The sequence below is a fragment of the Mastigoproctus giganteus genome, chromosome 3 (assembly GCF_048544385.1).
Source record: "Mastigoproctus giganteus isolate SK-2022 chromosome 3, ASM4854438v1, whole genome shotgun sequence".
NCBI classification, from domain to species: domain Eukaryota; kingdom Metazoa; phylum Arthropoda; class Arachnida; order Uropygi; family Thelyphonidae; genus Mastigoproctus; species Mastigoproctus giganteus.
In genome coordinates, this window is record NC_143577.1 from 93088255 (window position 1) to 93115132 (window position 26878).

The window sequence follows — 26878 nt, forward strand, 5'->3', positions numbered from 1 at the left end:
AAAAACGGCAGTTGAATGAATAAACGAGGAAGATGAAAAGTTGGTTCTGTGAGTTTGAAGTTGGACAGTAAATGGATGTTAGCTGGTGGTGGCATGTGTTCAGACTGTTTTGAAAGAGAGAACAGGAATTATAGAAGCTAATTCAGAAGAACAGTGCCCATGGAAGTATCTGTAGAAGAGGCATGCAGCAGAAACAGTACATCTATGAGACAGCAAGTGCAGAGACTCTGTTAGAGATGAGTCATTAATTAACCTAACTGCCCTCTCTGAATGGAATCAAGAAGCCTGAGAGAGGTTTTGGGGGCACCACCCCAGATGTCGGAATAATATTCCATGGCAGGGCAGATTTGCGATTTATACAGAGTGAGCAGCTGTTTGGAAGAAAAGTAAAGGCGAGAGCGAAAGAGAAAACCAAGTTTTTTAGATGCAGAAAAAACAATATTTGTAATGTGCTTGTGCCAAGAGAGATTAGAAGTCAGGGTAATCCCCAAAAAAGATATATCATTTTGCCCAGAAATTGGAGTGTCACTAAAGATAAGCACAGGAGCAGAAGAATCCTTTTTGCGAGATATAAGACAAGACTTTTAGTTTTAGAAGGGTTGAAATCAACTAAGTTGTCTTTTCCCCACTGGAGAATTATCTGAAGATTAGCAGTTAAGGAATAGGTAGCAGATTTTCGAGAAGTTGAAGCTGATTGAGCAGGACAAGGTTTCTCAAAATGGAAAGTGGAATGCAATGCGCTATCATCGGCAAAACTATGGATAGGATTTCCAGTCAATGGAAGAAGGTCATTAATATACAAGAGGAAAAGAGTGGGGGAAAGAACTGAACCTTGGGGGACACCGGCATTAGTGGAGAAGTTAGAAGACAGAAAGCCATCTACCATCACCCTAAGCGATAAGAGAGAAAACTGGATAACCAATTAGCATTAGCATTAGTAGAGGCATTTGATGCAAGAAAGCAAGCTTATGCAGCATCAGAAAAAAAAAAAAAACCCACTTCCACTTCACCCCTCTGTTCGTTCAAAATACCTGTCCAGCTGAGCCTTAAACTTATTTAGGCTATCAACCTCCACCACAAGCTAGATATGACTAAAAACAGTTGGCAAACCATAAGATGGAAGCTTGTTTAGAAGACCTTTATGCCAAACACGATCGAAAGCCTTTGAGATGTCAAGAGCAACAGCTTCTGTTTCACCGAACCTTTCCATTGAATTAGTCCACAAATGGGTAACGTAAGCCAGAATATCACCAGTGGATCGACACTGACGGAATCCATACTGGCGATCGTTGATCAGACAGAAGGTTTCTAGGTAGTTTAAGGGTTAGTGGTTAATTGATTTCTCCATTACTTTAGAAAGAGTAGAAGTAATTGCAATGGGACAATAATTGGATGGGAGGGATTTGTCACCCTTTTTAGGAACTGGCTGGATATGAGCAAATTTCCAAGCAGAAGGAAAAACACCTTTGGAATAAGAAAGTGAAAAAAGGCAGCAAAGAATAGAAGTAAGTTAAGGAGCACAGGTTTTGAGAGTAAGTGGAGAAATACCATCGGGACCTGGAGCTTTCTTAGCATCAAGATTCGTCAACATCCTTTTGACGGAAGACCACAGGAGGCATTGAATGAAGCGTGTTGGGAATAGTGGGAGGTGTTTTACCAAGATCATTAATGCATGAGTTGAAAGAAAAATGGGATGCTAGCAGGTCAGCTTTATCCTTGGCTGAAGTGACAACAGAACCATCTGGTTTGGACAGAGATGGGCAAAAGTTGCGGCCAACAGCTTTGGCAAGAGACCAGAATGCTCGGCTACCATTAGGGCAAGAAGCAAGTTTTCTACTCTTAGCCTGTTCAAACTCTAGTTTGGACTGATTAATAACTGCTTTACAATTGTTGCGAGCTTTGGTGTAGGCAGAAAATGAAACTGAAGAATTAGAAACAAGCCAATTACGATATGCAACATTCTTCTCTTGAACAGCCTTAGCACATTTATTGGAAACCTAAGGTTTAGATAAAGAACTAGATTTTAAAGTGGAGTGTGGGATAAAGGATTCCATTCCTGCAAGAATAATTTCACTGACACGATCTGAGCAAACGTTGACATCAGAACTTTTGAAACAGTAATCCGACCAAGGAAAAGAAGAAAAGAAGTCTCGCAGGTCATCCCATTTTGCATTCTTGTAATGCCAAACAACACGAGGTTGGGAATAGCCATGAGATAAAGGTTCCATTGGAGAAGCGACAATCTGAAGTGCCTAAAGGACCTCTCACTTCTACCGTGTACTTAGGAGGGTTGTTTGTGAGAAAAAGATCAAACGTATTGGCTGTATGATTAGGATTGTCCAGTATTCTTGTAGGTAAATGAACAATCTGTGCAAGATCATTAGTAATTGCAAAAGCTTCAGCATCTTGACCAGCTGGGTCGGTGTGACTAGAAAACGGAAGCCAGCTGGAGTTGTGAACATTAAAATCACCAAGGAAAATTACCTCACTGTTAGGAAAGTTGGACTGGAGAAAGTCAAGTTGCAAAGAGAGGAAGTCAAAGAGCTCCAAGTGATTAGTGGAGTTGGGAGAACGGTAGAGACAACAGATGAATTTGACACAATGAGATAGAGAGATTTTAAGCCAGAGAAGATCAAAGAGAGGAGATTCCAAATTGCCAAGTCTCTGACAGGGAATATCTGAACGGACATATGCACAAGTACCACCTTTGAGGCGAAAAGAATCATACAGCAAATAATTTGGGCATCTGAGATGAGCAGTAGTTGAATCAACCGATAACTGAGATTCTGTCAGAAAAAGTACATGGGGTTTGGCAGACTGCAAGTGGAAATGGATATCGTTGATATTAGAATTGAGACCACGTATATTTGTGAAATGAATTAGGAAGTGCTTGGGAGGTTTAGATCTTTTCGCAGATAAGCTTGTTCTATTAGTTTGACAATTCATGGTGTATTCAATAGTAAGAAAAAGTGGGTGGGACATGCTGTATGAAGTAATGAAATTTTTGGATATGGCGTACACACTGTAAGAATATACCCAGATCCTTGACATAACGTGGCCTTGGCAATGCTTCCCACATTCACACTACTCAGACTCCCTCCAGTCACTATCTGGCAAAGTAGAGGTAGCAAGATTATACACTAGCTGATCCGGAAGCCTCCTAGAGAGTTACCAATAGGTTCGGTCCAGTATACTAACTAGCGGCCGGCCTGCGAATACCGTTTTAGAGCTGTACCCTCGAAACGTAAGGAATATTGGATCTCACCACGATGTTCATCATAAACTCAAAAGTCATCAATCATACTGCATGATGGAAGAGATGGGGAAGGGTTGACCGGAACTTAGCTCTAGAGACTAAACATGGGTTCCACCACTTCAAGCCTCCAAGAATAAATAAAAATATACTACAGTATACAATATTTGATCCTGAGATGAATTATTATACAATGGCTTTGGTTGTTTTTTTTTTTTTTATGGTGCGAAAACAACTAGGTTATAATGTGCCATGACAGAGATAAAATTTCAAAAAAAGATGAGGACTACACATTGGAAACTCATAACAAAGGTTGCAGTTAGCCCACCAATAGTATATCACTGTTTTGTAACAAGACTGATATTGCATAGCCTGACAAGGCCCAGATTTTAACTTTAATGTTTGGGAAAAAAGCACCTAGTTTTTTTTTTAATCACGTTTGGAGTGTTCCAAGGCATCACTCTTTTGCAAGTAGATTGTAATGCTTATTAATTTTATTCCTTCCTTTTTTCATAATAATTTAAAATTTTGAAAATGTGTTTTTTGGCTACTAAAAATACTTATTAGTTTTAATGAAGAAATTTTAATTGTTCTTAAATTTTCAGAAAAACAGTGACAGCAAAATAGCAACATGAAGCAATCTCTGCCAAATTTAAGTTGGGGGGCAATAATTGTACATCACATACACAGGCAGAATGCCTGTGTATGATGTGCATGAAATAATGTGAAAAATAATGTGTTTTATTAACATGAAATAATGTGAAACTATGAATACCTTTTTTTTACAAGGCTCTTATGGCATTCACTACATGAAAATTCTGCATGACTGAAATACAAAAATAATGACAATACATCATTTTGTGCACCCATCTTTTATCAGTCATTTTATATTTCTTATGAAAAGTCTCCTCCTTTGAATATTATCGCCTGCATGTGTATTGTTACTAAGAAATGTCATTTCCAAAAACTGACACTTGCTAAATTCATTAGAAAGGGGAGAAAAAAAAAAAAAAAAAATCACTGTGGACCAGCACACAGTATTCCGATTGATTTGACATGTGGCACACACCTCATCCAACCATGTTAGTCACCTCCACACCTTTTGTAAAATGTAATGATCCATGTAATGCCCCACCCCCATTTGAAGCACCAATTTTACCTCCACAAAGTAACTACACATCAAAATAACTTTGCCCTTTTCTAATGTAGGATACTATTGTGACACCTTCCTTCTAATTCTTTGAGAGAATTTTTAGTAATATTTTTGAGGAGTGGGAAATTAAACTGATTGTCTTATAGTCTGTATAGTTTGTTGCATTCTTCTTCTTTTCTAATGGGATAATTATGGATTTTAGAAAGTCTTTGGGCCAGCTTCCACATTTATAGATTTTCCCACAAATCCTGAATAATTCTTTCTTTGCCTCTTCTCCAAGTCCTTTTATAATTTTTGCTGGTATATCATCCAGTCCAGCTGCCTTCCCCCTTTTTAATGAGGCCACTGTCTCTTCAAATTCTTCTCTGATTAATTTTGGTCCTAAGGTCTCTTCTTCATCTTCTGCTGTCACAGGCCAGCCTTTTGGTTTATTTGTTTTATCACATAGCTTTTCTATATATTCCTTCCATATTCTCCTTATTTGTTCTTTCTCATATAGAATTTTTCCGTTCTTGTATTTTATCTTTCCACTAGTCTTATTCTTCCTATTCATTAAGCTCTTGACTTTTTTATACATTAGATCACTTCTTCCTCTTCTTGCCATTTCCTCTAGTTCTCTGCACTGTTCTTCCCACTATTTTTCTCTTGCTTCATCTGTTGCCCTTCTCAGTTCATTATTCAAACTCCTATATTTAATCCTTGCCTCTTCTGAACTTTGGTGCTTCCATTTTCTTCTCTTCTCCATTTTGTCTAGCATTTCTTCTGTGATCTATGGTTTAATTATCCTTTTCTGATCTACTATACCTAATTTGCTTTCTGCTACTCCTAAAATAATCTTTTTAAACCTTTCCCATCTCTTCTCCACTTCTATTTTCTCTCCATCCACTATCTTCCTGTCAATTGCCTCTCTGAAATCTCCCACTAGTTCAGTCTTCAGTACATTCAAATTCCATTTCCTTCTTTTTCTTGAACCTCTTATTCTCTTGAGCTTAATCTTCATCGCTACCAAATTGTGGTCAGAACCAGTATCTGCACTCAGGTACCTTTTGTGGACTAAAATATAGCCGATTTGGTACCTGTCAACATCCCTTGGTCTTCTCCAAGTGTATCTTCTTTTTTCCTGTCTAAACCATGTGTCTGATGCAAACATCTCTCTTCTTTTGTAGAATTCTATCATCTTCTTGCCCCTCTCATTCCTTATCCCAAGTCCATAGTCTCCAACCTCATCTCCTTCCTTCATCGAGGACAGCATTCCAATCTCCCATCACAATGATCATTCATTTGTTACTCCCCAGTTGTCGTTCTATTATTTCCTCTATCTGTTCATATACCTCATCTGCTTTATCCTCAGTATGGCTGCTTGTTGGTAAATAGACTTGAATAATCTATTGAATCTTACACCTGTCACTGACTTGCATCACTTTCTTGAGGCTTTCCTGTGCATTTTTATCTAGAAGTATAGCTACTCCTCGCTAGCTGTCATTCCTTCTTCTGTATATTAATTACCCTTATATCTTCACTTATGAAGTCTCCCTCATCTTTCCATCTAGTCTCTGCTATACCTAATATATATTTAGCCTATTTTTCTTCATTTCTCTCTTCACATTTGAGTTTCCCTTTCCTAAACATTGTTCTTACATTCCATGTGCCAATCTTCATAAAAGGATAATTATTACAAGGATTTTGCCGGTTTATGACCTGGGAAACCTTGTTTCTTCTCCTACCCATAACGATACACAGCTTCTGCTTGCTGAGCCCTGTTTCCACTAATATTTGATTCTGACGTCATGAAGCTACTAGGGATAGATGTACAAGGTGGATCCCCATTGTCCTCCTTGCCAGAAATAACCCTCTATGGGGTTGGATGCACTAGCCGTTTCTCAGACTTCTGTTCTTCCACCTGCCACTTTTCCATTCCACCATTGTCGCTTCTGTGATCTTCCACTGGTCAGGAAGAATGTTGCTGCTGCCCCAACATCCAGTTGGTTGTTGGCTTATTGATGTCAGCCAACCCTCGTCATGTCACATCCATCATAGGAATTATGTAGCTTTTTATAGAGGAAGACCTGCCACAGTCTACTCCACCACTTCCTGCTGATGGATGCCATCCATTGTCCATGACGGTTTATTCACAGAAAACCCTCCCTGAGGGCCATTCCACCATCTGCAACCTGTTGACATGCTTGGTGGCATGGGACCAATACCTCTGGGAAGTCACCCAGAACCAAGTGATCACCTATAGGAATCACAAAATAGGCTTCCCATTGACTGCAAAACTTGGTGCCACCAATTTATATGCTTCACCTGCTTCAGACCTATACAGATGTCCATAAATGCAGCAGAAATAACTTGTACCTTCATTTGAACTTCATTTGAATATTACAGACATATGTATAAAAAGAAGTGCCACAGTATTGGCACTTGTATAATACATAAATGTCACAAAACAAAAAAAAAAAAAAAATTCTCCCAAAATACTGATACTGGAGGAAAAACAATGCAGCTGTGTGCTGAAAAACAATTCAGCACACAAAATACATATAAGAAATGGGTAAATATAAACAAACATTTTGTTACAGTGTTAATTTATTTAATTATATTAAATGATATTTTATTGAATCATTAAATTAATTTAGTTATTAAATAATAATTTAATGAAAATTTATGACAATAAAAAACCACCTCTGATCACCTTTGGCCATAGGTGCCAAAAATCCTGGTTATAAGGGAACCTGTTGTAACAGATGGTTACAACAGATTCCTTTATTTCCATCATTTAGGTATTATTAGCCTACATGGAGGCATGTTATAAATTTTCAAATAAGCATTCTAAATTTATAGTAAAATTTTGTTAGTGGACCTAATTTTATTTGCAAGCATGAATTTTACTTAATTAAAAAATTAAGTTGGTAAATAACATAAGTATACCATATACTTGCAATACCACAGTATATTCACCTAAGATAATTTTCATTTTAGTCTTTTGTTCTGTGGGAACGTATTATGACAATGCTACAAAATCTTGTATTCCGTGCCCTATTGGAACATATCAAAATGAAACAGGCCATCTTTTTTGTCAACCATGTCCAGAAATTAATGGGAGATATGGCATTACAGCTTCTCCAGGAGCAAGATCCCCTGATGAATGTAAAGGTAGGTCATTATTTTCCAAGTTTATAATGATAAAAAATGCAGTTCAATTAGGCAGCATATAAAAGAGAGTGTTTACCGTTAACTTTATAAAGCCTTAGTAAAAAAACAATTCTGGCAATCTATAATATATATATACAGTCATCCCTCAACTTGCACAGTCAGGTATTTACTACTAAAATTTTAGATTGCATGCACAGTTTCACTACCTGTGTGATTTTTGTTTACAAAGCTTCAAAAATAGGAATGAAGAGCAGATTTTGAAAATTTATTTATGTTTTTTACGTAATTGAAGATTTCATTGAAGGAGAAATGCATTTCACCACAATAATGTAAAATCCTACGGAATTCCAGCTATCGGTATTATCAAAAAGGCAAGAAGATAGTGTTTACTACCTGTTTATAATAGATTGCACTAACAGAAAAGCCCAATAAACTGGAAAGTGCAAATTGTTTTTGTTGTTTTATGGTCGTGACCTCCAGAAATGTGCTTTAGAAAAATATCACAAAGGCATTCAAAACTGATTCTTATAACCAAACATAGCAATAAATGGTGTGGTGTGTTTGTCCAGTTATTTTTGGAACAACTTCCTCATTCTGGACCCCCTTCATCAGTTATCCTATGTTAGTTGTTCAGACAGAATCTTTTTCTGATTCATGCAACAAAGTGTTTTAAATCGGTAAGCATTGCTTTTTCTGATTTAATATTTCTTGTCTATATAAAGTGTGTGTTTAATTAGTGCCTAAAATGAAGAAAGCTACAAGAAAAAAAATTTTTAATTTAGAGGAAAAATTAAAAATCATTAAGGAGTTAGAAAATGGCAAAAAAGGTTGTGACCTTGGCCAAGAAATACAGCATAAATGAATCTAGCATTTGAAAAATTAGGGAAAATGCTGAGAAAATTAAAAGTTCAGTTAAAACACACTTCAAAAGTGAGAAATCCTATCATACAAAACTGAAAAATTTCTTTCTGGATAGAAGATCTTCATCAAAAAAGAATGCCTCTTAGTTCAGATATTATTTGTGCTAAAGCTCTGCAAATTTTTAATTGCTCACAAGAAGAAGCCGGTCCATCCAATACAGACATCTTTAAGGCCAGTAAGGGTTGGTTTGAAAATTTTAAAAAATGCCAAAGTCTTCACAATCTAAAATCAATGGACGAAGCAGCCAGTGCAGATACGGAAACTGCTTCATTGTATCCAAAAACTTTAAAGAATATTATTGCGACTGAGGCAATCTAGCAAGTCAAGTGTTTAATGCTGATGAGACCTGCTTATTTTGGAAGTGTATGCCAAGCTGAACATTTATTTAAAAAGAAGAGAAAACCATCCCAAGTTTCAAAGCTGCAAAAGATAGGTTAACACTTTTGTTACGTGGCAATGCAGAGAGTGACTAAGTGTAAACTGCTTCTAATTTATACATCAGAAAATCGTCATGCTTTTAAAGGAATATCAAAAAACTCCTTACCAGTTCATTGGAAATCGAGCAAAAAAGCCCGGATGACAGCTAAAATCTTCATGGATCAGCTTTTAAATTTCTTTTGAAGAAGAACAAAATCTTGCTTATTCTTGACAATGCACCCAGTCATGCACAATTGTCTGATCTGCACCCAAATTTGAAAGTTACCTTTCTTCCAGTGAATACAAGTTTGTTAATTCAGCTGATGTGTTATAGTGTTAACACACATTACCTAAGGTCTTTTTTAACAATTGGTAGAAGCTACTGATGGAATAGGCAGTCTTTCAATTTGAGATTATTGGCAGAATTATAACATTCTTGATGCTGTAAAAAATATTGAATTCACATGGGGTAAAGTTAAGAACTCAACAATGAATGCAGTGTGGAAAAAGCTGTGGACACAAAGCTGCACTAAAGAAGCCATGGTCGAAATGCCGGAGGTAGTTGAGATTGCAAGAATTGGCAAAAATGATTAGCGGAGAGTGATTTGAAGAACTGGAACTAGCAGATATCACAGAGATCCTTGAATCTCATAGCGAACAATTATCAGTGGAAGATATTTTTGTGCATTGTGAGGAAGAAGATGCACACAAATATTTGACCACGAAAAGACTAGCTGAGTTTTTAAGACTTGAAAATCAGCTTAGCCAAGAAGCTCTGGATATGGATCCTAATTTGGAAAGGAGTTTAAAGTTTCACAGAACTTTATCATTAACTTTAGTTTGTAAGCTTTGGCTTACTAGTAACAAAAAAAAAAAAAAAAATAATAATAATCTTTGACTTCTTCTCTTTGCAACTTGACTTTCTCCACTCCAACTTTCCTAACAGTGAGGTAATTTTCCTTGGTGATTTTAATGTTCACAACTCCAGCTGGCTTCCATTTTCTAGTCACACCGACCCAGCTGGTCGAGATGCTGAGGCTTTTGCAATTACTAATGACCTTGCACAGATTGTTCATTTACCTACAAAAATACCAGACAATCCTAATCATACAGCCAATACGCTTGATCTTTTTCTCACAAACAACCCTTCTAAGTACACGGTAGAACTGAGTGGTCCTTTAGGCACCTCAGATCACAACTTGGCGATTGTCTCTTCTCCAATGGAGCCTTTATCTCATGGCTATTCCCAACCTCGTATTGTTTGGCATTACAAGAATGCAAAATGGGATGACCTGCGAGATTTCTTTTCTTCATTTCCTTGGTCGGATTACTGTTTCAAAACTTCTGATGTCAACGTTTTCTCAAATCGTGTCAGTGAAATTATTCTTGTTGGAATGGAATCCTTTATCCCACACTCCACTTTAAAATATCTTCCTTTATCTAAACCTCTGTTTTCCAATAAATGTGCTAAGGCTGTTCAAGAGAAGAACGTTCAATACCGTAATTGGCTTGTTTCTAATTATTCAGTTTTATTTTCTGCATACACCAAAGCTCGCAACAATTATAAAGCAGTTATTAATCAGTCCAAACTAGATTTTGAACAGACTAAGATTAGAAAACTTGCTTCTTGCCCTAATGGTAGCCAAGCATTCTGGGCTCTTGCCAAAGCTATTGGCTGCAACTCTTGCCTATCTCTGCTCCCACCTCTGTCCAAACCAGATGGTTCTGTTGTCACTTCAGCCAAGGATAAAGCTCACCTGCTAGCATCCCATTTTTCTTTCAACTCATGTATTAATGATCTTGGTAAAACACATCCCACCATTCCCAACACGCTCCATTCAATGCCTCCTGTGGTCTTCCATCAAAAGGATGTCAGGAGGATTTTGATGAATCTTGATGCTAAGAAAGCTCCAGTTCCTGATGGTATTTCTTCACTTGTTCTGAAAACCTGTGCTCCTGACTTACTCCTGTTCTTTGCTGCCTTTTTTCACTTTCTTATTCCAAAGGTGTTTTTCCTTCTGCTTGGAAATTTGCTTGTATTTGCCAGTTCCTAAAAAGGGTAACAAATCCCTCCCATCCAATTATCGTCCCATTGCAATTACTTCTACTCTTTCTAAAGTAATGGAAAAATCGATTAACTGCCAACTCTTAAACTACCTAGAAACCGTCCGTCTGACCAACAATCGCCAGTATGGATTCCATCAGTGTCGATCCACTGGTGATATTCTGGCTTATGTTACCCATTTATGGACTAATTCAATGGAAAAGTTTGGTGAAACGCAAGCAGTTGCTCTTGACATCTCAAAGGCTTTTGATCGTGTTTGGCATAAAGGTCTTCTAAAGAAGCTTCCATCTTATGGTTTGCCAACTGTTTTTAGTAATTGGTTATCCAGGTTTCTCTCTTAAAGCTCACTGAGGGTGATGGTAGATGGCTCTCTGTCTTCTAACTTCTCCACTAATGCTGGTATCCCCCTAAGGTTCAGTTCTTTCCCCCACTCTTTTCCTCTATATTAATGACCTTCTTCCATTGACTGGAAATCCTATCTATAGTTTTGCCGATGATAGCACATTGCATTCCACTTTCCATTTTGAGAAACTTTGCCCTGTACGATCAGCTTCAACTTCTCGAAAATCTGCTATGAATTCCTTAAATGTCGATCTCCAGCTAATTCTCCAGTGGGGCAAAGACAACTTAGTTGATTTCAATCCTTCTAAAACTCAGTCTTGTCTTATATCTCACAAAAAGGATTCTTCTGCTCCTATGCTTATCTTTGGTGACACTCCGATTTCTAGGCAAAATGATATATCTCTTTTGGGGATTACCCTGACTTCTAATCTCTCTTGGCACAAGCACATTACAAATATTGCTTCCTCTGCATCTAAAAAACTTGGTTTTCCTTTTCGCTCTCGCCTTTACTTTTCTTCCAAACAGCTGTTCACTCTGTACAAATCATAAATTCACCTTACCATGGAATATTGTTCCCACATCTGGGGTGGTGCCCCCCAAAACCTCTCTGAGGCTTCTTGATTCCGTTCAGAAGAGGGCAGTTAGGTTAATTAATGATTTGTCTCTAACAGTCTCTCTCCACTCGCTGTCTCATAGATGTACTGTTTCTGCTGCATGCCTCTTCTACAGATATTTCCATGGACACTGTTCTTCTGAATTGGCTTCTATAATGTCCGCTCTCTCTTTCAAAACAGTCTGAACACGTGCTGCCACCAGCCATCCATTTACTGTCTAACTTCAAACTCAGAGCATCAACTTTTCATCATCCTCATTTATTCATTCAACTGCTGTTTTCTGGAACGACCTTCCTTCATATGTATTTCCTGAAAATTACGGTCAACAGAAGTCCAAGTCAAATGTCAACAAATATATCTTCTTTCGTCTTCTCAACCTCCAACCCAAGCATGGTACCAAGTACCATAGGTTCTAATACCTCTCGTGTTTGGGGTTTACATAAAAAAATAAAAATAAAATAAATATATATATATATATATATATAGTCTTGGGGAGAAGAGAATGACAAAATAAGGCACTCTGTATTCTTATCTGTGAATGACATGATTAACCTGTACGGTGGAAAGATAAAACCCAACTGATGTCTTAAAAGAACTGTAATTATTTTTGTGGTAATGAGATTTAGTATAATCTTTGGCATCTGTCCATCCCTGTGGAGTTTGCTTGTATTGGACAATTAGTTGTGAGATTAACCCCTTATTTTTAATTACAATAATGGATGTACATAAGTTAAACCCTTATATTAAAAAATGTTGCAATTATCTATGTGTATTTGTCAGTTTGTCTCATTCTATGCTAGCTAACCCAAAATCCCTGGACTTGTATATGCAGTCAGAGGCCCAAGGGTAACATATAGTTACCAAAATAAAATAACAGTAGGTAGTAAAAATATATACATATAAATTAATTAAATAATTATATATATATATATATATATATATATAGTACACAGAGTAAAAGTGTACCCCTACAAGTTCCTTATGAAGAAATTTATAGAGAAAAATAGCGTGCTTCTAAGCAAACAATTTTAACTAATTTTTTTCAAAAAGCACTGGATACTGTTGGAAGTTTATCACAGGAAAACAGTGATGAAGAAGAAAATGAATTTAGATTAAAAATCTAGAGATAAGTATTAACAAGATTAAGGGCATGTTTCTAATTTTTTTCTTACCTAATGAAGACAATTTTTTTCAATTATATTTTTTGCACATTTTTTTTTTTTTTTTTTTATGTACTGGTACAGAACCCTCATATGTCATATAAACTACCTTTCACATTGTGCAGAGTTTTCCCAGAATGTAACCCTAGAGAGAGAGAGAGAGAGAGAGAGAGAGAAGGCATTACCTGTAAACCTCATAGTTTAGATCAAATTTAGAGATAAAATGATTAAATCTTTGATCTTGTTTAATAATATAAACTGCCTGTTTTATAATTATCCTAATAACCCATCAGTTTGTTGATATTTGACTGATTTTTACCCTATTTAATTGCTTGCAATTGACAGCATAATTAATGTGAAATCTAAGAAAAGAGAAATGTGGATTTATTATGAGTCCTGGGTCTCAAAAGCCTCAGCACTGACTACATGAAAATAATGTAGAATATTTCTAATATGAACATCATCGAAGGAGATAACGGTAAAAGAATTAGATGAAATCTTTTGTATCGCGTAGAACCTCAAACAAAAGGTTTGATGTTCTCTGCGACATTTATTTCGCCAGGGCCCAGAGAAGATTGTTGTCAGCTATCGGAAATTGATTGATGAAAAGAGAAAGTCAACACTGTTAAAATATTTCGGCAACAGTAATTTCTTCATTGTGTATTTTATGTCAGAGGTTCCTAAAGTGTCTCAGTTCACGGCACCTTTAATGTCTCAGTAATTTTTTCATGGTGCACCCAGACCAAAAGAAATACCTAACAGTTTCGTTTAGTAATTAGGTCCAAACAACTTAATAAGAAATGCTGAAACTGTGAACTACCTCGAGCTAGTAGTTCACGCGGTGTCCAACAGATGTCGAGTATCGCTGTGTTTCCCTCGAAAATTTAAAATATTCCGCGGCGCACAGTTTAAGATCCGCTGTTTTATGCAATAAACATTTAATTCCATAATTATTTTCATTATCTTTTACATTATATACAGTTAAAAAGTTATTTTTAAAATTCTTTATGGACATTCCAGAAGGTCAAGGACCAATTATAATTTTTCCTATTGGTTATTATATTTGATTAACGCGTTTCCGCTTTGCGCGATGCATTCGCGGGACGAATTAATCACGTTAATCGAGGCCTGCCTGTATTTAAATATACAGTAAAGCCCCGCTATTCGCGGGGGTTACATTCCTGAGAAATGCCCCGAATACCGAAAACGCGAATACTGAGTTATGGCTCCCATAGTAATAAAGGGGTTCCGTTCCAAAGTATGAAAGATATAAGAAAAACTAGTCTAAAATTTTGTCTATGTATGTATTATATGTACCTTCATAATATGACTATGTACATAGACAGTACATAGTGAAATGCAAGCATATGGCATCGAAATGAAAATAAGAAACAATTTAATATTAAATGTAATATTTATTAGAAATTTCAAACAAATCTTTCAAACCAGCGTCTTTGCTAGCTAAAAAACTTATCCCGCCAGTGCTATCACCAGTTTCGCTAAAGTGTTGATAAAGGAGTTTTGCCTTTTCACGAATGTTGAGTGAACTTAACGGAATTTTATTTTGAGTTCGGTCTTCTATCCACAGATTTAAAGCTTTTTTCCATTTTTTCTAATTTAACATCACAAGTTACAGAGCAAATTTTTGAAGAAATTAGCACGTTTTCACGGACACTATGGCTGATTTTTCTTCCGATTTCTTGATTGATCATACCGTTGACTCATTGATTTTATAATAGATTTTCTCAATAACAGAAAGTGAGGAGACACTTTCACCATTAGAAATTTTATCTAATAACTCAATTTTATTCGCTAGTCATCACCTTCTTTGATCTTTTCACATTTCCCTTGTTATTCGTAGCCATATTTTTGTACGGGTTAGAAAGAACTTGTCCACAATAAAGTCACTTTCTTCCATTAACACACTAGAAAAAGTCTGTTTTACACTGCAAAACGGTTGATTTATCACTTTTGTAAGCATATCAATTTATAAATTGATAAATTTATAAGCATATAAATTAAAAGCAAACGACGAAACCTTCCATGACAAGCGCATAACACATACTGAACAAGGATTAGCGAGAAACATGCACGCTTGCGATTTTGTCACCCCTCTCCCCCCCCCACCGAGAGCTGTTTTGATCGGGAAAGATAATTTTAGCCACGCCCATGTTTTTTTATGGCGGAAAATGTTCACGGCGCTTTAAAATTCACATTTTTTTAGGTTTCATTTTATATTAAATCAGCGATCGCGAATACGCGAAAAGCAGGGGTTTACTGTATAATAAGTCAAAATATGTGTGCATGCATAAGTTTGAAATTTTGTACATTAAATCTTTTAAGCTGGAAAATGGAAGCATTTTAACTGATGTTTCTCTTTTATGTCTAAAATGTTTTTTGTAATTTTTCACAGAATTAATTTTTCATGAAATCTTAAATTTTATTAAGAAAAGATGAAAATTAGTTAATTTAAAAATTAATTTTAATTTCCAAAATTAAAAAAAAAAAAAAAAAAAAGTTTGGTACATGACAGATAATTCACCACTGTTTTTACTGCACTTTAGTGTGCCATCACTGCTGTGTTATTATTTATATTAAATACAGGTTTTTTGTTGTTTTTTTTTTTTTTTTTTTAACTGTAGTAACATAGTATTTCATTTATTATGTTAGCCAATTTCATCTACTGGCATCCAAATAGTAAAGGCTTAAAAAACAATAGTGCAAAATAAAATCTGCTTGAAATAAATGTTTGCTTAAGCAGTTTTACCTTTTAGTCATTATTTATGAATTTAAAAGACAATTGGTAAATTTCATTTTTGACTATAATGCAGTTAGCTTATAACTTGGGTGTTAAAGTTGTCCTTTGACACCTGTATTGTATTGTAGTTGCACTGTATATTCATTCTTAACCCATGAGTGGGAAAGCATGTAAACTGTACATCAAAACTACTTAAATGATATGAATATAAAAACAAGAAAAATGTCAATATGAATTCAGTGTTCCTTCATATTGCTTTAACTTTTAACCTATGTCATTAAAACATAGAAAAATAAAATAACATGCTATGTTAAACCTAATTAATGGAATTACTGTCTTCTTTGTTTAAATATTAGACCTCAGGGCCTGTTACATCCATGCCATCAATGCTGAAGTCTCCCAACAGATCTCTTCCCAATTGATTTATAACATAGTATCCGCAATTTCTGAGAAAAAAATATAAAATGGCTTTACATTTTACTGCAGCATCTGGCTAGCATATAGTTGTTGAAACATACGGGCCTTGTTTCATAGTTTACATAGGCAACTATTGGGAATATGTCAGACATCATTCCCAATAGTTGGGAATGATGTCAGGCATATCAACATGTTTTTCTCCACATAGCAACAGTGAAGTAAAGTCCAAATGTGGGAAGTGATTTGAATTATGGGCAGATGCACTTGCCTAATGTATGCCAGAGGGTGGGTTTCACTTAAAAAAAATAATTTAAAATATACATTTGTAATATAAAAAAATTATTTTGCAAACTTGTGTCCTTAACAGGTTGAAAGTTAAGGTGCATCAAAAAGTAAACAATACTGAATTATTTGTTTCTGATTTTGCAGGTTATAAAATGAGGTTGTTTTCCATACATGCAACTGCTGATAAAAAGAAAAAAAAAAAAAATTTGGCACACACTCATGAATTAAAATGAAATATGCTCATATAACAATTTATAGAAAAAAGAAAAATAGTAGTTATTCAAGTTGATTTTCACACCTCTGCAAGTTCATAATAGAGCCATAAATTCTCACTGAACTCTGTTATTGTATTCAATGATATCATACAAATACAGAATAAAATGATATTTTAACATGTTTTATAAAAAATTAGCTTAAATCTTTTATAGCACAATACATGGTTATAATACACTGAAAGGACAGAATTTATGGGATACCTGGTTCCTGGGTAACACAACACTGTCACCCTTCTCACTAGAGGAAAGCCCCACCTCTTGGCAGGTATATAGATACACTACATCACTGCATTCACGTAGACAGTAATTTGATGTCAGTATGGATAAACGTTGTGAGTTAACTGACTTTGAAAGAGGGATGTGATGGGTCACTATCACAAAGATGGTACAGAAATTGCACTATCCCTGTTTGACACAAGAGTGTATCAGCAATACACCATTTATATGATTTATTTATATGAATAATGAAGTTAATGCCACCTGCGTTTTAGAGTCACGCCACCACGTGTACACACATGCAAGCGCTGATCTCGACCATATTAAGGCGCCTCCATAGCCAGGTGGGCAGGAGCAGCAGTGTGTATCACACACTTCTTAATTAGACCGGGGTTCGAGCCCATGCCCACCAAATACGGAGGATGCGGAAAGGTCAGGGAATGACCACGCATATCCCCAGAGCAATATGGCCTTAGTTGCTAATGCTCCTAAAAACCAAATAACAAACAAACAAACGACCATATCAGACTTGTACATGTAGTCCAGAGCAGTCACATGTACTTTAAATACAGTTATGTATGTAGCAATCTTTTCATGTTGTGAAATTCTACTATTTTGATATAACCTGTTCATTCTATTGAATGAACTAATTTGAATTGAATTAAAAAAATCATCCTTAAAAATGTTCGGAAATAGGAAAGTCGATTTGAAGTGTCATGTTTTTAATCAAAGGTGGATTGAAGACTGTCTCTTTATTGAGTACAACGAAAAAGCAGTGTTTGGTGTGTAGGTGACTGTCAGTTTTTAAAGAATATAATTTAAAATGACACTGATTCCAAGCAAAAATCTTAGGCTCAATATAAAGGAGCATTTTGAAAAGAAAATTGTTCATTTACAAAACAAATTAAGAAAAACAACAAAACACGCTGAAAACGTATCAGTCAAGAAATTTATCCTCCAGAAGTGCCAGGTATCAAGTTCCACATTCATGACTTCAGAATAATATTTAAAGTTCACACATTGTTCTGAAGACACATTTTAATCTTCAAAGAAACAGGACTGCTGATCATCAAAAAACTTCATTAATCCATAGCAAAAAAAAAAAAAAATTTTATTAACAAAAAAAATCATTAGCAAAATGAAATGAGTATTTCTGTATCCCTATGTTAAAGCAAAATAATTATTCCAGTAAATCAGTGCTAGAAGCCATAAAAAATTACCATTTAACCAACAGGCCAGAGAATTGTCAATATTTGTAAAAAAATAATTTATTTCTGATTATTAAAAATTATTAGCATTAGCATACAATGCAAGAAAACAAGCTTATGAAGCATCAGCCAAAAAAAAAAAAAAAAAAAAGCTCCGATTTCACATCTCTCTATTCATTTCAAATACCTGTCCAGCTGAGCCTTAAATTTATTTAGGCTATCAACTTCCACAACAAAAGATGGAAGTCTGTTCAACCAATCAACTACCTGGTGGCTAAAGGCAAACTTCTGAACATCTATCTATAACTGTCTTTCCTCAGTTTGAATTTATGCCCTCTCAGGTGATTATTCCGAGCAAGAGGAACAATCCCATCAGCATTGAGCATGCTCAAACCATTCAAGGCTTTATACACCTCAGTCAGATGACCTCGCAGGTGCCTAGTCTCCCGACACTGTAATCTGCAAAAATTAAGCATTTCTTCACAAGAACAACCCTTTGTTCCATTCACTAATCTTGTTGCCCTTCTCTGTACTCATTCCAACAGCTCTACATCTTTCTTAAAATGATGCCTCCAGACCTGTATACAGTACTCAAGGTGTGGCCTGACCATTGCCTTATACAAGGGAATAATCACCTCCTTATCCCTGCTAGAAAAATTCCTGTTTATCATTGACAAGACACCATGAGCTACAATTGCAGACTGTCTGCACTTCTAAGAAAACTTCATATATGCCTGCACAATTACCGCAGGTCCTTTTCATTCTCTACCAGTGTCAATGTAGTACCACAGAGTTGATACGTTACTCTGGGGTTACTGCTTCCCATATGTAGTACTTTACATTTGTCAAAGTTAAACTTCATTTGCCTCCCCTCAGCCCATCTACTCAACTTTTCTAGATCCTGTTGCAGCAGCGTACTGTCATTAGTGTCAGTACCATCTGCAAACTTGGACATATCGTTTATAAATACAGAAAACAACAATGGACCCAACAATGAACCCTGAGGGACTCCAATAATAACATCAGTCCACAAAGAGCAGTATCCATTGATTACCACTGTCTTCTCCCACTCAACCATCCCTTTATCCATAGCAGCAATTTGCCTTAAATGCAGCAGTGCTGCAATTTGTGCAGCAGTCTTCCATGTGACAGTATCAAAAGCCTTTCTAAGATCCAAATATGATATCAAATTTATTCCCTACATCCAGTTGCTTTGTAACCAAATCATAGTATCCAGTCAGATTGGTCAGACAAGATTTTCCCTTAAACCCATGCTGTGTCCGAGTTATAACTGAAATCTTCTCTAGATGATCCTGCAATGCTTCTTTAACCAGTGCCTCCATTAATTTCCCTGAAAGAGAAGTTAAACTAACAAATCTATAATTACTTGTTGCCCTTTGATCCTCCTTTGTGAATTGGGGTCACATTTACACATCTCCTGTCCATGGATACCTCCCCTGAGTCCAAGGAAGCTCTCATAATTATGGCTAAGGGTTTGCTTACTTCCTTTGCTGCCTCCTTTAATATAACTGGATAGATCCCATCCACCCCAGGTGCCTTTCTTATTCAACAATTTCTCCTCCACTTTCCTCTCAGTTATTACAAAATCATCTAGCTCACTGCCAGAGTTTAGTTCACCTTTGGCATTCCCCTCCCTGAATAACTCCTCATGTGTGAATGTAGATGCAAAATACTCATTTAGTTTGTTAGCCACCCGAGCAGGATCATCAACAGTTGAACCATCGATATCCAGTGGACCAATCTGATTCATTCCCTTCCTTCTACAGTTTATATAGGTAACAAACTCTTTGCTGTTTTTCTTTGCATCCTTTGTCAAAGATTTCTCATAATCTGACTTTGCCTGCCTAACCTGTTATGCTGTTAATTAAGAAAAACAAAATCAAAAGAAGTGCATCCAGTTGATATAGATGAACAGTGCACTGTTGAGTCAGTTTGGTGTGACATAAGCACTGCAGAAGTAAAAATAAGAGTAGGAATGTGTTATAGGTCTAATGACTCGAATGAGTACAATGAACAATTGTACAGAGAAATAGTGGGCTAGTAAATCAGAATGTCTTATATTGGGGGATTTTAACCTCCCAGATATTGACTGGAATTTGTGGGTTGGTCAGTCACATGCTAGTAAGACTTTTGGGGATTTATTGGATGATTGTTTTCTGCAGCAGCATGTTCGAGAGGCAACCAGAGAGGGTAATATTCTTGATCTGGTTATCAGCAGTGATCATTCGTGTATTAAGAATTTGCAAATAAAGGAACCACTAGGTGGCAGTGATCACAGTGTACTGATGTGGGATTTACTTAAAGATATAATTACCATCAGGAGCAAAGGAAAGGGTTTTTGCTTCCATAAAGGTGAGTACAGTGGTCTCACAGTTTTTAAATTATGTACAGTGGGATCAAATGATGATGATACCAACAGAAAATTCTAAGTGGGAAGCATTCAAGGAATTAATCATGGAAGCTACTAAAAGTTTCCTACCTATTAAGAAATATTGTTCAAGGTTTAGGCCTAAATGGTTTTCAAATGAACTAATGAGACTCGTGACAGAGAAGAAAAATGTACGGAATGCATATAAATTATCAAGCGAATCAGAAGCCTATGGCACATATAAGCTAGTCTGTAATCACGTCACAAAGGAGGTTAGGCAGGCGAAGGCAGATTACGAGAAATCTTGGGCAAAAGATGCTAAAAAAACAGCAAGGATTTCTTTACTTATATAAACGCTTAAAGGAAGAGGATGAATCTGATTGGTCCACTTGATATCGATAGTTCGACTGTTGATGATCCTGCTGAGATAGCAATATTTTGCATCTACATTCACACACGAGGAGTTATTAACAATTGAAAATGCCAGAAGGTTATCAAATTGTAGCAGGGTGCTTAATGATTTTGTAATAACTGAGAGCAAAGCGGAAGAGAAATTGTTGAAGTTAAACATAAGAAAGGCACCTGGGGTGGGTGGGATCTATCCAGTTATATTAAAGGAGGCGGCAAAGCAACTAAGCAAACCCTTAGCCATAATTATGAGAGCATCCTTGTTCTCAAGGGAGGTCCCCACGGACTGGAGATGTGGAAATGTATCCCCAATTCACAAAGGGGGATCGAAGGGTGACACGAATAATTACAGACCAGTTAGTTTAAACTTCTATTCCGGAAAATATAATGGAGTCACTGGTTAAAGATGCATTGCAGGATCATCTAGACAAGACTGCAGCAATAATTCAGACACAGCATAGGTTTGTTAAGGGAAAGTCTTCTCTGACAAATTTTAATAGGATATTATGATGTGGTTACAAAGGAACTGGATGCAAAAAATAATTTTGATATCATATGCTTTGTACTTGGATTTCAGGAAAGCTTTTGACACTGTTGCACATGGAAGACTATTGTACAAATTGGAGCAGAATGATATTAAGGGTAAGTTGCTACAATGGATAAAAGGATGGTTGAGTGGGAGAAGACAGAGGGTGGTAATTAATGGGAGCAGCTCTTCGGGGACTAATATTATTAGTGGAGTCCCACAGGGTTCTGTGTTGGGTCCTCTTTTGGTTTGTATATTTATCAATGATATTTATGAAGGTATATCAGGCTTAGTGTCGTAGTTTGAAGATGATACAAAGGTTGGCAAGGTTGTTAATGACAGTAATGGCAGTGTGCTACTGCAACAGGACCTAGATAATTTGGGCAGATGGGCTAAGAAGTGGCAACTGAAGTTTAACTTTGACAAATGCAAAGTACTGCATATGGGTAGAAGTAACCCCAGAGAAACATACCAACTGTGTGGTACTACACTTAAGGTGGTAGAAAATGAAAAAGACCTGGGAGTAATTGTGCAGGCAGATATGAAGTTTTCTGAGCAATGTAGACAGGTTGCCAGGGCAGGTCATGGGGTTTTGTCAATGACATATAGGAATTTTGGTAGCAGGGAATTGCACAGTACTCAAGGCAATGGTTAGGCCACACCTTGATTACTGCATACAGATCTGGAGGCCTCATTTTAGGAAGGATGTAGATTTGCTTGCGTGTGTACAGAGAAGGGCAACAAGACTGGTGAGGGGAATGAAGGGATCCTCTTACCAAGAGAGGCTTAAGTTCTGCAAATTGCAGTGGCTCGAGACTAGGCACCTCCATGGAGATCTGATTGAGGTGTATAAGGCCTTGAATGGGTTTGAGCACTCTGAATTCTGATGGGATCCTTCCACTTGTTCAGATTGCAAACCTAAGGGGGCATAAATTCAAATTAAGAAAAGACAGATGCAGAATAGATGTGCAGAAACTTCCTTTAGCCAGCGTGTGGTTAATTGCTGGAACAAACTTCCATCTGTCGTTGTGGAAGTTGATAGGTTAAATAAATTTAAGGAGGAACTGGACAAGCATTTGGAGGGAATGGTGTGGTTTTTTTTTTTTTTTTTTTTTTTTGGCTGATGCTGCATAAGCTCACACACTTGCTTTCTTGCATCACATGCCACTACTACCTCCTTTGTGACTTGGTTACAGACCAGCTTATATCTATCGTAGGTTTCCATGTCACCCATTAATTTATATGTATCCCATGCATTTTTCTTTTCTGCCACATGTCTCATTAGTCCATCTGACTTCCATTTAGGCCTAAACCTTGAACAATATTTCGTAGTTGGTATGTAAAGCCTAGTAGCTTCCAAGATTAATTCTTTGAATGCTTCCCCATTTTGAATTTGCAGTTGGTAACATCATGAGTTGTTCCCACTGTATAGAATTTAAATACTGTCTCAGACCTCCATAGTTGCCTTTACAAAAGCAAAAACCATTCCTTTTACCCTTGATGGTAGTTACTTCTTTGAGTAAATCCCACACTGATCATTGCCACCTAGTGGTTCCTTTATCTGCAGATCCTTAATGCATGAAGAATCACTACTCATAATCAAACAAAGAGTATTATTCCCTCTAATTGGCTCCTCAACATGCTGATGTAGAAAACAATCATCCAATAAATCCACAAAGCCTTGCTAGAGTGTGTGTGTGTGTGTGTGTGACCAACCCACAAATTCCAGTCAGTATCTGGGAAATTAAAATCCCCCATTATAAGACTCTCTGATTTACTGGCCCTCTATTTCCCTGTACAGTTTTTTGTTATACTCATCAGAGTCATTAGGCCTATAACACACCCCTCTCAATTTTGATTTTCCAGTGCGTATGTCATGCCAAACTGACTCAACACTGAACTGTCCAGTGATGTTGACTGGCTGTACCTCCTTGGATTTTATGTTTCTTAACTAATAGCATAACCCCTCCCTTCCTATCCTGGCTATCCTTCCTGTACACATTGTACTCCACAAATTCCAGTTTTGCCTTCCTTTTATCTGTGTGACACCATGTCTCTGATATCCCAACTGTATCAGCCTTTGATGTTTTGACCAACACCTCAAATTCATCAAATTTATTTACCAAACTCCTAGCATTGGTGTACACACAAGTACACATGCACCTGTTCCTATTCTTAGCTACCCTAACACAACCCTTGTGTTTACTTGTACCACAATGACTCCCAGCAGTCTCTGAAATCCCCAGCATCTTGTTTTCCAGACTGCTGCTCATTCCAATAGAAGCAGTGCAAGAATCTAAGCAGTGTAATTACTAATAGATTAATAAAATATTGAATATGCTCTTATTATTAGCAAAAGTTATCTTAGAGGGAACATAATCAGAACTTCACTAATACAGGTGAGGGACCTCTACATATTATATGGGAACCACTGATAATAATTATCTTATTCAAAATGCCTAGGTTCTCAGATCCAAGTTTGCCTAATTAACAATTATATTCAAGCTGTAATTTCATTTACGTCTAGCTTTAATATTGATAACTTAATTTTTTTAATAAAAGTTAATTGTTCTTAGTAATGTTCATCATTTCATGATTATGACTGCTGGAATAAAACCTGAATAAAATGAAATAACCCTTTTTCCTTTTTTGTTACATTTACAGAACACTGTCTTCCTGGATACTTTTATGATAATTCTGTTGGACAGTGCCAGCCTTGTGGGTATGGTTTATACCAGCCTGATGAAGGTGCATTCAGTTGTATACCATGTGGACCTGGTCTTATGACTCGCAGCAACAGTGCTGTATCTGTCCAGGAATGTAAAGGTATATTATGTTTTTAAATTTAAAATGCATTATACATGATAAATTTAATTAATTAAAAATTCTGGCAAGAGTCAAAACCCAGTACACTGAATTATTAACTAATTAAGTGTACTAAGTAGAGAGCTGCATTTTAGGCTCACTGTAGAATCTAATCTTTGGGTCAAAGAAGACAATGAAAACTTTTTGTAGTAATATGGTGATTAGTTCCAATCTCAATGAAATCCATTTTCAACTACAATCTACAGTCTGCCAAGCTTCACATTTTCTGACAGGCAGTTATTGGTGCAGCCACTAATCCTTTCAGTTGCCTCAAATTATTCTTTCTATGATTCCTTTCACTTAAAAAAAAAAAAAAGGTACTTTCACATACAGTCCATTCCGGTTATTTGGGACACATCGGGACTAGTGCATTTTGGCTCGATTAAGCGGCTGCCCCAATTATCCGAAGTTTCACATAAATAGTTAAAAATACAATGTACCCCCCACCCCCGCCCTTTACAATTGGTTTACTGTACAATCAAATCATGTTACGACGAACTCTACATAGTAAAGTACCATTCACTATACGATGTGCAGTAAGTGCCGGTCATCGTGATCACGTTTGTGAATTGAATTTTAATTCAATTAAACAACGATTCTTATTAGCGAAAATAGGAAGAATATTATCCACAGGCTATAAAAGCAAAGATATATTAAGCACAAATTTACCCTTTATTACCTTATCAATTAAAAAATTAAATGATATGTGAAAATTGGAAGAATATACATGATAATTGGATTAATTAATACGTACTGTATTATGTACATACAAACTAGTTGACATTTCTGTTCACTGACATTTGTGGGTGGGGGTTAAAATTTAAAACAAATAGTAAAGAGATAAGCAATCAATAACAAAGAACACAGCACACACAAATTGCAAGTAACACAATACACGCAAGTGAGAACGGAGTAACGAGTTACAAAGCTTTAAAAATAGGAATGAAGAGAAGACCTGAAAATTAATTTTTTTATATGATTGAAGATTTCATGGAAGTGTAAACACATTTCAACCATAATAACCCACAGAATTCCAGCTGTCGGTATTATCGCAAATTCAGTAAGATCAAGTTTACTGTCCATTTATGATAGATTTCACTAACAGAAAAGCCCAATAAACAGGTGGCTGCTAATTGTTTTTATTGTATTATGTTTGTGACCTCCAGAATTTCGACCGAACCACGTGGTACAGTCTGAGACAATCGTAGGGTAATCTCTAGTGCTGCAGTCTCCTGCCCCAATTAAATGGCATGCTGTCCCAATTAAGCAAAGTAAATCCTGGCTATTTTCTCAATTGGTTTCTGTTTTTTAAGATTTGCCTCAAATAAATGGCTGCCCCGATTAACCGGTGGCCCAAATAACCGGAATCCACTGTATTTACATTCTAATATTCCTTGTCAGAAACTTCCTAATTTGGAATCTATTCTTTCTTATCTCCTATGGCTTAATTTTATCTCCTCCCATTCTGTCAAATTCATTTTGTCTCTGTTTTCCCAAATCCATTAAACATTCAGATCTCTGATTTCTATTCTTTAAAACAACTTTCTGCAGTCTAACTTTTTATTAGTATTTGTAGTAGAAAATGATACAACAAAAACAAGCTTATAAAACATCAACAAAAAAAAAAAACACATATTCACAACTCCCATATCACTGTCCATCCCCTGCAATAACTTCGCTAGTTCTTTCTTGATTTTATTAAAACTACTCACTTCTATAACAACAGATGGAAGTTTGTTCAATAATCAACCACCTGTTAGCTGAAGCCAAACTTCTGCACATCTATCCATCAACTACCCCGTCACAATTTGAATTTATGGCCTCTCACGTTTGTGTGTAGTCTGAGCAAGAGGAAGAATGAGAATTCCATTAGCGTTTGCTCAATCCATTCAAAGGCTTGAACACCTCAATCAGGTCACCTCACTGGTGCCTTGTCTCCAGAAGTCCAGTTTGCAGAATTGAAGCCTTCTTGGTAAGGCCACCCTTTTGTTCCCTTCACCAACCTCATTACCCTTCTATGCATCTGATCCAGCAGATCTAAAATGAGGCCTCCAGACCTGTATGCTACTCAAGATGTAGCCTAACCATTGCCTTGTATACTGGGATAATCACCTCCTTATCCCTGATAGCAAAGTCAAAGTTCCTGTATATTATTGACAAAACTCTAAGAGCTGATCTGGCTGTCTGCACCTCAGTGAACTTCATATCTGACTGCTATCTATCATATGTGTAGTGTTGCATAATTACCTCCACATCTTTTCATTTTCCACTACCTTGAGTGTAGTACCACACAGTTGGTATGATAATCTGGGATTACTGCTACCCATATGCAATACCTTGCATTTGTCCACAGTGAAGTAATTTTCCTGGGTGATTTTAATGTTCACAACTCCAGCTGGTAGCTTCAGTTTTCTTTTTCTAGTTACACTGATCTAGCTGGACATAAGATCATT

General features: G+C 36.4%; 1 protein-coding gene across 1 annotated transcript in view; it reads left to right on the forward strand.

Annotated features, from left to right (window-relative positions):
* LOC150088154 (uncharacterized) overlaps positions 1 to 26878 on the forward strand; it is a 611850-nt gene that overhangs the window by 526842 nt on the left and 58130 nt on the right. The window contains exons 48-49 of the mRNA XM_090369355.1: positions 7386 to 7559; positions 24225 to 24386. Of these exons, the coding sequence (XP_090225481.1) occupies positions 7386 to 7559; positions 24225 to 24386 (336 nt within the window). The remainder of the gene's footprint in view (positions 1 to 7385; positions 7560 to 24224; positions 24387 to 26878) is intronic.